The sequence below is a fragment of the Bacillus rossius genome, chromosome 1, assembly GCF_032445375.1.
Source record: "Bacillus rossius redtenbacheri isolate Brsri chromosome 1, Brsri_v3, whole genome shotgun sequence".
In the NCBI taxonomy this organism is placed as follows: domain Eukaryota; kingdom Metazoa; phylum Arthropoda; class Insecta; order Phasmatodea; family Bacillidae; genus Bacillus; species Bacillus rossius.
Window position 1 is genome coordinate 8924641 of NC_086330.1, and position 13485 is coordinate 8938125.

The 13485-nt window shown below is 45.5% G+C and overlaps 1 protein-coding gene across 1 annotated transcript in view; it reads left to right on the forward strand.

The window, feature by feature from the left end:
- LOC134531922 (phospholipid-transporting ATPase ABCA3-like) overlaps nt 1–13485 on the forward strand; it is a 163551-nt gene that overhangs the window by 23170 nt on the left and 126896 nt on the right. Inside the window, exon 3 of the mRNA XM_063367968.1 lies at nt 6808–6881. Within this exon, the coding sequence (XP_063224038.1) occupies nt 6808–6881 (74 nt within the window). The remainder of the gene's footprint in view (nt 1–6807; nt 6882–13485) is intronic.

Genomic DNA, 13485 nt, shown 5'->3' on the forward strand with positions numbered 1-13485 from the left:
GTTTAGTTTAGTTTAGGTTAGGTTAGGTTAGGTTAGGTTAGCATAGATTAGCATATGGATTAGGTTAGGTGAGGTTAGTTTAGGTTAGGTTAGGTTAGGTTAGGTGTGCGAAGGAAGTACCTACAGGCTCCGACCAACAGCGCTTCTCTGCTGTGAAGTATTAGGAGATCAGAACTTGAGAGGAGGTAGTAATAAAAACTTGCCGGTGCCGTTGCGCGTCGTGGAAGTAGATCGCGCCAAAACACATGGTTGCCTGGCCGTATGTATCCGGCGTTCATAACACGTGTAGAAGTAGGCTTATATTCGTTACCTCCTGGCTGTTTATTACCGCCTAATACTTTTCAGAGCGAGACGTCCTGGCGAGCTGGTCTGTCCGTCCTCCTCCGTTCGTTCGTTACGTAACGGGACATTTTTTCGTGCGTACATGGCTGATGAACATAACGGGACACTTTTTCGTGCGTGTATGGCCGGCGGAAGTGACGTAATCCAACATGGGTGATGAACGTAACGGGATACTTTTTCGTGCGTGCATGGCTGATGAACGTAACGGGCCACTTTTTCGTGCGTACATGGCTGATGAACATAACGGGACACTTTTTCGTGTGTGTATGGTCGAAGGAAGTGACATAATCCAACATGGCTGATGAAGCGAAGCGTTAAGGTGGCTGGATCGGATCCCCGATCCCCCACCACCCACCGGTGCCCCCATACGAACCAAATACATCTACTCTGAGCGACCTTCATTTTTCCATTTACCGAGCAGGGCCAAGGCCTGCGGAGGGACAGAGTCCCCTAGACCCAAGGGCTTACTCCGTGTGTACCTCGGCAGGTGGGGCAGTGTTGAATCTAGCATTGCTGTCAGCTCCAGCACTGCCTCACTCGACATATGGTGCAGCATGGGCTTTTTGATTGCTGTGACTTGGTGTGCGATGCCTCCATCGCCTAGTAAGCGTTCTTGTTTGTAATACTAGCCTTGAGCACATGAGAGTGGCTTCACGTAAATACTTGTAGGCCACTCGGTAGGGTACATTGTGGCCCAACTGATGATGTAAAAGCATTTCATCGGGGGTTTCCCGGATCTTTCAGGGCAGCAACTACATCATTGACAGGTAGCCTAGCCCCTCTGCCACCCGGAAGGATGACAAAGTGCCAGGGATCCTTCTTCCTCAGCGACTGCTGCTGCTGCACGCCTCCATGCCATCCGATTATCCGCGCAGCTGGGACCACCTCTACTTGGAAGGGGTAGTCTGTGTCACCCTGCAGGGAAATAATGGAGGCGGCAGACAGGGCAAATGTGATAACTTTCTCTGCAGTTATAAATGCATTTTGGGCACATCCACTGCGGCCCTCCGCCGGGAGGTCTGCTTGTGTCTGGGCATGCCAATGTTCTGCTGGCCAGGCTATCTGGGTGCTATTCTCCCTCAGCTCTAGAGCAGACTGGGCCTCTGTGGCAGGCGAGGTTACTGTCTCTCAAGCCTCTTAGGTGTCCCAAGAGATTTAAAGGATGGGGTCGGCAACCACAATTGACTGTGGATTCTCATAGTTAGTTGGCTAGCGTTGGCTCCGCATGTAGACCTGCAAACTGCTGCAAGGGTTATTACGGAGGAGCTCCAGTACTGGGGCCTTTTGGCAGCTGCTACGCTCTAGCAGGTAGCGCAGATTATCTCCATAGGTGCACCTCCACACCACCTCCAAGACGAACAAAGGTGCTCTCATGATGACCAGTGCGAAGGATTCATTCTCGCCCACGAACCCAGTTCCAGGTGACCTGCCATTCCGCGGCTCAGTTTCCTGCTCCACGACGGAGGGCTCGCCGAAGGGAAAGGCTGGATTCGTGACGAAGCTGTAATTAGGCGCCGACGTCTCGAAAGCCAGCTTCGACTTAAGCGAGGTTTGATTGCTGGTCGTAATGATGCGAGAGCGAAGGAATACACGTCTGCCTCAGTTCTCAGTCCGCAGCTAGTCCAACATGTACACAGCTAGGGCTCGACTGCTCACTCAGAATAGCTGCTTAATGAAACAGTCCCAGCCCGTCGTTGCTGGCATACCTGGGCTATCACCACCGCAATAGCCGAGACCTGAGAGCCGAATTCCAGATGAGGGCATCAAACCATGGAGCCCGCCGGGTGCACCAGGTGGGGCAATGCCACGCATAACCTCCAATGGTGAAATATTAGAGCTACGATTTGAATGGTTTATGTGTAAAGAAGAGTACTGAACCATTTTGGCTGTTTTTGTTATTATTAAGGTCTCGGCTGTGGCACAGTTTCTAAGTGAAAAATGGGAGGTCAGAGAATTCACTGTGTGTTTATGTATTCGTGAGATTGTAGTAGTTTTCTGGTAGGTTTTAATTAATTAATAAATATTAAGTATAATTAATTTAGTGTTCTGGATATTTTAGTTATTGTTACGATTTACTGGGTTCGTAAATGATAGCCCAATTAAAGATTTTATCACTACACAGTTTTATTGATGGCCACTACTTATGTCAATTACAAATAATCTTTTAAAATGGTAAATAATTAACTACACTTAAAGAAATGTCTATTCCCCAGTCACTCGTTTTTACAATCCACACACCTCGCTGGGCCGCACCTCTGGCGCAACTCTCGCAGCAGCACCCCTCGTGGGCCACTGCCGCGGGACTCCGTCGCCTCACTCCGCCGCCGTCGACGCACTTGCCTTCGCCGAGGATCCGCCCGACGCCTCGCTCGGAACTTCGCTCGGGACTCCGCCGCGTCCGCGACACTATCGCCCGGAACTGAACTCCTGGAACCTTCGTCCAGGGACTTCGCCGCTTTATTTCCCGGAAACTCCGCCGCGGGAAAACTCCCGACTCCACTCACTCACTCACTCCCTGCCCTGGAACCTTCGTCCAAGGACTTAGCAACTCTGCCGCACCCGCGGCACTATCGCCCCGGAAACTCCGCCGCGGGAGAACTCCCGACTGAATTCCGACTCCCTCACAGGCCGGCGTCCTCGTCTTATATATCAGCCCAGGCGCTTTCAAGAAATCACGAGCGCGGCTGAGGCCAGTCGCATAATTCCGCGCCGACCCGACCGCAGAAATCTCTCGAAACACGTGTCGGCGGCTCGCGTAACTCCGCAGCTGTCAGGTCTCGGATGCCAAACTAACAGCGCCGCGCGGGGAGCTGAGGGCTGGAGGGAGGGGAAGCGGCGACCCAGGTGCGCGCGGAACTTCTCATGTTGCGCGGCCGCATGATGTCAGCCAGCTGTGCACCTGCACGTGTCGCGGCCTTGCTCACATTCGTAACATTATTTTCGCACGGAGGTAGCTGCGCAGTGAAAAGTTTTTTTTTTTTTTTTTTAAATTAATTGAAGTTGTTAGAGATTTATTGCAAACATTGTGATGTTTGTGTTCGGGGGATTCCTAGACCGTGAGCCACTTCTCCGCTCCCTTTACCGAAAACGGGGACAAGGCTTGTGGAGGGGACGAGTCCCCTGGACCAACGGCTGGCTCCATGAGTACCTAGGCGAACAGGGCAGTGTTGCAGCTAGCATTTTACCCCAACACCACCAAGGAAACTAATTCAACTCACTTTAGAAGTAACTCAGTATAATCTTTTTTCACAGATAACCACACATATACTTTTTTTTTTTTTTTTTTTAGAGATAATAGATGGCACTCCATAGCCTGAAACTATTCACGGGCCCTTGGGTCGATGCCCATTTCTGGCATACGGACCACCAGTCCCGCAATAGCTCGACGACTACACATATTGCAGCACACTGTGTCGCAGTGTTGTTTAATTAAGCAAATGGTCTGAAAACAAACACATGTTAAGTGTGAAGTGTGTTTCCAAAACATCGCAACTGTTGTCTTAGGAACCTACAACTGTGTTCGTATGTGTTTTCTTTGTAGTATTTAGAATATCTTATTTGTTGATCTCATAATTGGGTTATTCTGTTCATCGTTGTGTGGTTCAATGTCTTTTTTTTTTGTCTGTTTGTGCCGAATCAGTGCTACTTTAGGCAAGATTTTTTTTATTTTCTTAGTTTTACAAAATTTTAAATTTTTTTTATAACTTCAATTTTCCTCCTTCGCCCGCTGCTTTCGCCCCCATCCAAACTTGTTCGGTCGAGTGTACCGGCAGGTTAGCTTGTTGAGCAGTATAGTGCTCTCACCGCCGTTTCCCACCAAATTTGCTGGGTCTAGCCGACTACAGGGCTATCATCAGCAACGGTATCCACTGGCCGTCGCGTCTCGTCACGAGTTTAGCGCTACGCGTGACGAAAGTAGCCGCCCTAAGCTTCCCATGGTCGCCTCCACCCCTTCTCGGAGGTGTGCTGAAGTTTGCGGTCTCTAACACGTTTTGGTGTCCTTTTTTCAAGCTCCGCCGCACGTCCCGACGCCTGGCCGGCGAAGTCTCCCAGGGCAGGTCATTCACCGGACATACCCCCCACCCCGTCCTGGTCCACAGCGGTCATCGGCCAGCCGCGGCAATGACCAACCTCAAGGCCAAAATCCCCCCCACTTGCAAAATGGCGGCCACCAAGTGCCGCGATGGTCTCTGCGAGACTCCGATCTGCATGCCCACGCCATCTAGCGGCGAAAGGACGAACCAGCTGAGAGCGAGAGCGCTCTACTGACCACCCTATCCCCACCAGGAGAAACAGTCGACCTCACACTCAGTCGATAGGTCGCCGGAGCCCCTTTTTTTCTTTCGGAACCATTCGGGTTCCCTTCGGGTTTTCCGAAGCCCCTCCCCTGGACAGGCGACCAAAGACAGCTTTAATTAGGCGAGCCGGCGCCATTTTTGACGATTCGGCAGGCAGCACGCGGTAAGGGCGGATCTCTCTTCGCAGCCCGAGACAACGCGCTTCTGAAAAGTCGTGAACGGCTTTCTCTAAAGCATGTAGTTGGTTATCGACAAGGCCATGTGCCTTAGCACTCAATTTATAATTTTTCTTGCTGCCCGAAATAGTTTATTTTTTGAAATAGTTTTTTTTGTCTTTACTTATTATTCTTCATGGCGACAGCAATCTTCCGCGTCGCGCATCACCTGGCCATCTCCAGGGACCGACCTGATCTACTCCACCCCGCAGCTTAGGCGGGGATCAAGAACTAGGATGAGAGATTCCGCTCCAAATTGAACTCCCATGCAGTTCATGAATTAGTTCACCGAAATTCATCGCCTCCTGCAATCGGAGAATTTCTCAAGAGTTACAGTTTTCAACATATTTTTCCCTGAGTGGAATAAACCCTAAAATAATTTATAATTCTGAACAACCAGTTTCAGGACACTTTTATTCATTTAACGAGTAAATGTAATTTTTTTTTATAATTTGTCTTATGAAGAGCCTGCGCGCTCAATATTCAATGGCCTGTAAAGTTAAGAAACCAAATGACCTTAAATTCAGTCAAGTATAACCATTGTTACTTATTATAATATCTCGCCCCGGGGCCTCCCATTTGGTTTATTGTTTAACAAGATTTAATGTATTAAGTATAGCAAATAAGGTCAACAATTTTCTTGGTATTTTGTTTCGGCTGTAATGCCATGGGTTATCTTCAGTGGAATAAGGTTTGTAAAGTAGAAATAACAGCAACAAAATCATTAAGTAAATGCCAATGTAAACCAAACCAGATCTTATTATTTTCTTATCCTTGATCACGATCCACATAACCTTACCAAGTTTTAAGGAGGTTAATCATAAATTTTTTTGTGCGTGCGCTGTGCCCCTATGGGTAATGTGTTTAGTACTGTTTGTGCCTGGCGCTTCCACGGCCAATCTATATTTGTTCTTTAGACGAAATTTCATATTGAGCGCAGCGGCACGTTACATGTTCTTAGCGTCGTTAGCGCACTGTGTACGTCTGTACTGTTACTATTTTTTTTTTGCTAATCTCTTCCACAGAATTATATGTGCTGTATTTTTTTTACATCGCCTTATTTTAGGATTGTTTTCTGCGTGTTTGCATATTTATCTTTATTGTCTGTTACTGAAGTTTCTTGAGACATATGATATAATCAAAACTACCTCTTGTTTAAAGTACTTCAGCTCAAGGTCGTCCTCCTCCAAGAGCCAATGCCAAGCGCCACCAGGGTCACTGGGGTCCGTCAACCATGTTGGTGGAAGGGAGGGGAATGCAGGATTTTGGTCGAAAGTAGGGGGAACACATATAACAAGCAAGCAAAGAACAGGTGCACCTAGAATCTTCCCTAACCCAGACCCCTCCCAAACTAAATACACTTAGTTTTAGTTAGGTTAGGAAAAGAAAAAAAATTGGTGCACGGGGGGTGGTTTACGCAGTGAGTCCGCGGCGGTAGATATGAAGAGCAGCGACACTGGTCAACATAAATAAAATTAATTAGTCTGTTTAGATCTGAGTAAGCCAGTAGACAAAATTAAAGGAAAAAAATATAATGAAAACTTAAAAAATAAATATATTCAGTGTAATTTTATGTTAGATTTTTTACTATGTATTATGTTTCGTAAGCATAGGCAGTGAAGAATGATATTAAAAAATGTGAATTTCTTTTAAGTAACAATTATTTACATAAAATAAAAAAAAATCAGAAGAGGATGGGGGGAAAAAAGTAGCACTGAATAGGTTTTTAAGCCAATTTTCTGAAACTTGGCACCATAATAGTGTATTTTTTCTACAGAATATATAAAACAAACAACAGGTTATGAATAAAAAAAATTCTCACTATAAAATAAAAGAGATATTCAGCGATATGGGAGAGATTATCCCTACTATTCTTACTGCCTCCTGCACTGCGGGCTTGACTCTGATTGAAATAAGACTTCAGAAGCAACAAAGAGCTTTCTTCTTTTCAGGGTAGCATATTCCCCTGCCAGTCCAGTTTTAGACAGAATCATGACAAAGGCAGTTCAACGCTTCCGTAAAAAAGGTATGTATCTCCATTATTATATAGGTAGTTAAAATAGAGGTTACCTTTATGGGAAACAGGTATAGTGCATTCAGGCTAATCTAGATAAATAATTTACATATTCAATTTCTGAAAGTCACCTTTACAACCACACAAAATAACATTGTGGCATACACACACTCCAGAAAACAACATGTTTGTACAAGACATTTCATATTTAAACTATTATTTAACTAAAAAAAACAATTAAAAGATTCAAAAATATATTTTGTATGGAAATTAACTAAGGTAATATATACTGACGTCGTCCGACCGAAGGCCACCCTAAAGCCCGACCTGCAACCGACTCCGCTAACGGAACGCACCCCTAGCCATGGCCCACCCGAGTCAGGCGAGCGCCGCGGAGCAAAGGTAGAATCAAAGCCCATGCCCTAATCGACTAGACAACACGATTCCAGTAAATTGTAAATTCAACACACATTAATGATCACATCACTTTTAATTAACAACCCCGTGCAAAGGAAGTGCGATGTAGGAGTGCCCGGGTCACTCACATGTGGTTTTTTATTAATACATTTGTGAGTGCTCCCCTTGCGGTCTTCAGCCTAATTTAATTAAAGTAGTGTGTGACTTAATTTAAACCGCCCCAAATTTTCATGTATCATTCGCCACTGGAGCAGTCATCAAGAGACGAACAGTCTCCAATTTGACTCAGATTATTCAAACTCAATTAATGTAAACTTGTTAAATCCAATTTCCAAAACATATATATGTATTAGGTTAATTGTTAATTTTTAATGTGTGAATTTAGATCCACTTACAATCTTTTGTTAATATAATATTTTACGAATAACGGAACTTTAGAAACCTTGGCGCGAGAGGATGCTCACCCCTCCCCTCGCGCAGGGGCCAGACGCCAGTACCGAGCGACTCACGGACCGGGACGGACGTGCGTCCCACGGGGAGACATCAACCATAGCCGACACTGAATTCATTCTGGTAAATATAGTCACGTTCCAAAACCTTTTTTAATTAACTCCTCGTGTGCGCCTGGTCCTTTTACAGTGTAGGGCCTATCCCAGCCGATTAAACGTAAACTCCCCGCACCACGCTTTACGCGGGGCAGTGCAGCATATGGAGCGGGCCGACTCCCGCCACCACAGACATTTCACTATTGCCGAAGTGCACAGGCACCGGCCACATCTAGTTAAAGACTGTTAACTAATTTAATAGCGAGCCGCGGTCCACACAGGTGGGCCCGAGCGTCGCCGTTCGCAAATTACGGGATTGGCCGACTCCAACCGAACCCTCCCCCTCAAACTCGACTGGCGTGAGGACTTAATCTTAGTGACGGCGCGTCAGAGTGTCCAGTGTAAACATAGTGTAATTGTGTAGGGAAAATAGTGTAACTGTAACTGCAAGTGTAATTGCCAACGTTAATTAAACGTCCACTCCGCACACTCCGTGCGCGACGTGTATACGACAGTGCAAACCAGACTCGTGTACGTTATTTGTGAAACCTCCCCAATCCAGTTAGGGATCAGCGTGCTATGCTGTGTAGGGCCAGTAGTGCATCAGTTTTTAGGGATCCCTAACACCACGACCACCACCGCCGTTCCTAGTGGGCCACACAGGGGCTTTTCGTACCCCCCGACCCACCTCGTGGTTAACCACCGAGTTAGCCTGGCGCCCTCCCAGACACGTTTCACGTAATAAACCAGCCTTCCCGCTAGGAACTATGCAGAATCTCGAAAACGAAAACCCGGGCGCCGGCAATACAACATGATTCGTGAAGAAGTGTAATAAAATGAAGATCTGAAAATTAACGTTAATAATATAATGGTTACCAATTTTTACAGCAGATGTTCAAACATAAATTCATTCCCCAGCACACATGCAAACTGCATGCATTGCATTGCTCGCCTGAAAGCTTAAAGGCTTAAAGGCGAGGAGGAAGGGCCATAGCATAGCTGGGACTGCGGTAAGGTGTTTGGGAGCAGGTTTAATTACTGGAAATACATTAAGATTAACAATTGTTTTTAATACCAAAATATTACTGACGTGTTAAAGAGAAAAAGCATGACAGACTATGATTGCAATCACGTTTAGAAGTTTTACTTCATTAATGACATAAATAGTTAGACAATTTTAATAGTGACATTAATAATTGACAAAGAAAATACACGATGAATATTGAGGTGAACGAGCCATCTCTCAATGCCAAGAAAAATGCAAGCGACACCTGCTTAACAGTGCGTGGTCCCTATCGGACCATCAAAAGGGACGTTATGTCCACACAAGACAAACGCCTCAAATACAGAAAAGTTACATCGAATGAGACTTCAAAGACAAAAAAATACGCGAACAACAACATAATGCGCGCTAGGAAGTTACAAGCTATTACAAAATTATTTAAATTACGTTACGTACTTTACGTACGTTTTACATACGTCGACGCCTCAGGGGAGAACAATTACAACAAGTTAATTCATTAAGTAAATTCAGTTAAGCCAAACATAATTTTCTAGGTGGCGGCCGAATGGGAATTTAAACAAGACAAGCTATTATTTTACGTTACATTAGGGCAAGGGCCACCGCCTCACTCGCAAACAAGAATAACACTTACATTATTTCCCCCGAGGTCGCTCTCGCACGTCGTTACAATATAAAGATTAACAGACTACATGCCACAACAGACAATGTAGCCACTCAAGCTACTGGAGTAGTCCATACGGGACGAGTAAATCATGCTTACAAGAATGAAATACCACCTAACAGCGGCTTTTATTAAATCGGCGCGGCACAGCGCGCATGCGCCAACCCCAGGAGGGGAGGCGAGGAGAAATCAAACACGCACTAGGAGGGGGAAGGAGGAGGGGGAGGTGCGCCGACGCCCGCGCAGACGCGCGAGGTTGGTGGTAGCGGACCCGACCGCTACACGCTTATGTTCGCTACACATCGAGTGCGCATCAATGATGCGGGTGTGTGCTGAATCATTCATCCACACGTATCGCGACTACCCCTGTGAGATGTAACACCTAATTTTAGGTAATGTGCAAGAGTTAATACTCTACTGCAGTTAATTTAAGGAAATACCCTTTGGTCTGATTTTAATTTGTGCTATTGCCCGACATGTGTTGCAATGTCTCTTTTTTTTTTTTTTTTTTGTAATTTGTATGAAGTGGGTACACACACACACAAATATATATAATCTCTCTATCTCCCTATATATATATATATATATATATATATATATAATATAGCTCTGTATGTGAACAGTAGTAGGTAAATGGCGATTCGAGCGCAGGGTCCAGGGTGAGCGTTTGTGGTGCAAGTCAATAACCGGTCACCATCTTGAATTTTTTGGGAAAATTTCCACTAATTTCCTCAAAAAACCTCAACAATCCTCAAAATGACAAAAAAAAAGAAAGTCGCTAATTCGAGATAAAATCTCGTTTGAAGAGGAAATTTCCAGTTTTAATCCATAGAAATGTCACAGACTTGAAAAGTTCTACAAGTGGCTTAAGATATTTAAACTTTTTAATTCCAGCTGCTAAGTTGGATCGTGAACTTTTAAACTCATGATGACTAAAATATGACACCACCTGTGAATGTCACATCTCGATTACATTTTTACCTAAAAACACACAAGAAAGGTTTTTATAACAATAATTCTTTAAAATTTTATTAAAAGTAGGTATTCCATTTATGTAATAGATTCCTAAAGTACGGTATTCGATCCTGGTGAATGCACCAGTAAAAACATCAACATCTTTCCACCACAAAATTTACCAGGTAACTAAAACCCCCTCCCCTACAATAGTATACATTATTTCCACCCTTATTATGTCATAACAGCAATATTGGTTTCGCTATATTGTTTTTGTCTGCTAGCATGTAATACCTTAACATTGATTTACTTTTATGCATTATAGTGTATTACTATCAACCACCACATCGTCAACTAATGTAGCATTCAGCATCTTGTTAGCCATAATTGGGTTACTCCACTAATCAGTGTCCTTCCCTGGAGAAATATAGTGTCTAACAATTGCTCAATGATATATATTGATGTCCCTCGGCCTGCAGTCCCTAAGTCCCTGTTGAAAATTGTCCTGAGACTCGCCCTGATTTGCCCGCGTAGCTCCAGTCGGTGAGGGAGTGGAGTTCAGGCCCACGTGGCCGGGACCGTGAAACATGGCACCGGGAGGGAAATGTGTATAGGTAAGAGGAAATGTAGAAGGTAGCAAGGAGAAGATGCTGCTGTCCGTTTTCACGAGCTCCTTTATTCCGTCGAAGCCCTATCGCAGCTTGGCCGACGCCTTGCGGGGCGAGCGACCTCCCTCGCCGCGACCCGGACTCCCGGAAACACACTGGTAATCAGGGGCGCAACAACTAAATTTCCAAAGGGGGGGGGCAATATACCTTTTTATAAAAAAAACATCGATCCCCCCTATTGAAGCGGGGGGTCCGGGGGTCTTCCCGCAGGAAAATCTTTATTTCAAGGTGGAAAATGGTGCTATTTAAGCAGTTTTACTATCTAAAAATTGATTACACAGCACTTACTTTGCCCCCACTTCAAGGTTTCAGAGGGGGGGGGGGCAAAATACCCATGATTTCCCCCCCCCTTGTAACGCCCTTCGTGCCACAAAATTAAATTATTTTAAATTAATTAAAAAGAGCCTTGGAAACTGCTGGGTAAGAAAAATAAGAAAAATACCAGAGGTGGCACGAGGTGGAGAACAAGATAATTTGGATCTCCCTGACATAAGCAACTTGGGAGCTGGTGGATCTTTTAAGGGAAGAAGGTATATCATAAATAAATTAACACTACACAAGTAGCTTGGTCTATAGGTTCCCTGGTTTATTATTAAGGAATTTTGTGTTCGTATTATTCAAACCTGACAATAAAAATCTTAGTAATTAACAAAGTTAAAGGGGGGCGCCCCAGGATTATTTAAAATAATACATATTACACCTTAACCAAAAATTATTACATAATCAAAAATTTAAAAATTGCACCAAATTTGAATGTCCCAACAATTACATATATATATGAGTTTCCTCGATTTTACAGATTCTTGAGGAAGGCACTGTTCGCTGGTAGGCTATTCATTCGATTAATGTAGTTCGTAGCTAGAAAGTGGGGGGGGGGGGATGTTGATTTCACATTACCACCCGGGTCTTCAAAAAATAACGTCGGGTCGCGGAAACCTCTCTTCTAACGTGACCCGCAGTGGAGGTGCAGGACCACGAGCTGGGAGCAATTTGTCTCTCCAGCACTTCGACCCTGTCTGAAACCCAAATCAAATTCAAAACGAATTAGACTTGCTTCCAGACAGTCCTACACCGTCGGCGCAAAAGGCCAACAAACGGGAATGGGGGGGAAAAGGCCGGATTACTCACCAACCAGGGTGTAGAGTTCGGAGCTCACTAGGTGTCTCGCGCCGACATCCGGATGCCGCGGACCGAGAAGTCAGGATGCGCGGACGAAACCAGATTTTTTAGAATTAAATAAGAATAAATAAAAATTTAACTACGCATGACTTTTCTAAAAACTACCTCTGCCTGGCTACTGTACAAACGGGATCACATCCCTTAAGCAAGCTGACTACATTCTCGTGCACACGAAAATCACCGTTCCCGCAAAAGCCTCTTAGCGCAGAGGACGTAGAGGAGACGTGGTCAGTAGCCGAGGTCAGAGGGCTAAGTGCCCCGCAATCGGACAAAGCACCTAATTAAATCGGGCGGTAAGGCCCCGGGTCAAAGGAGGGGATAGGTTCGGTTCTAGGCCGACAATTTCCGAAGGAGTCCGAGGCGGGCGTGACAACAACACGACATGCGCGCTCTCTACCGGACCGAAACGAAAGCAACGAACAATCGACTTCTCCGGGCCGCGAGAGGAAAGCATAGTGCCTTATGGCACCGCGACGCTGCTTTCTAGCGGCGTAAGGGGGAACTACTTGAGGTGGTGAGCAGACTTGCCACCAGGTGTCATGAGGGTAAGCTCTGCACGCTGGCGACCAGGCCCGCGGTTACTTTTTCCTCCGCTAGATGTCAGGGATGTGTCTGTCGGACCCGGGAGAAGGTTTTTGCATCAGGTCATCGTCCCGTCCGGTCACTGCTCCTAGCTTACTTTCTCAGAACTAAAGTGAGGAGGAGAGAGAGGAAGGGGGGGCAGAAATAGCCACTAAGGTGGGAACGCAGCTCCACTGGAGACTGCTTCGTGACGAGACATGCTTTTCTCAGCAGGCCTCTACAAGGTAGCAGCTTGCAGCCCAGGAGCTGCTCAAAGCAGTTTTGGTCATGCAGGGAATTAAAATTACAAACTCGGGACGTGACTGCAGGCGAGAGAAATTTCAACCGGGCTGACCATGTCCACATTAGACAGCAAAATATCAGATTGGCCCCCTGGGAAGGGGCTTCGGTCCACTGGCACAAAGTTTAAATCCGTGGCGTACACCGGCCTAACAAAAAGTAAATCACCCCCATTAACAACCAGATAAATTAAAAAATTAGAAATCCCAAAAATTTTAAAATAATAGAAAAAATTAAAAAGGGTGACGAAATGCCTAATTTACGGCACACCCTTGTTGTTGCGCCCCTGCTGGTAATAACTGGGGCG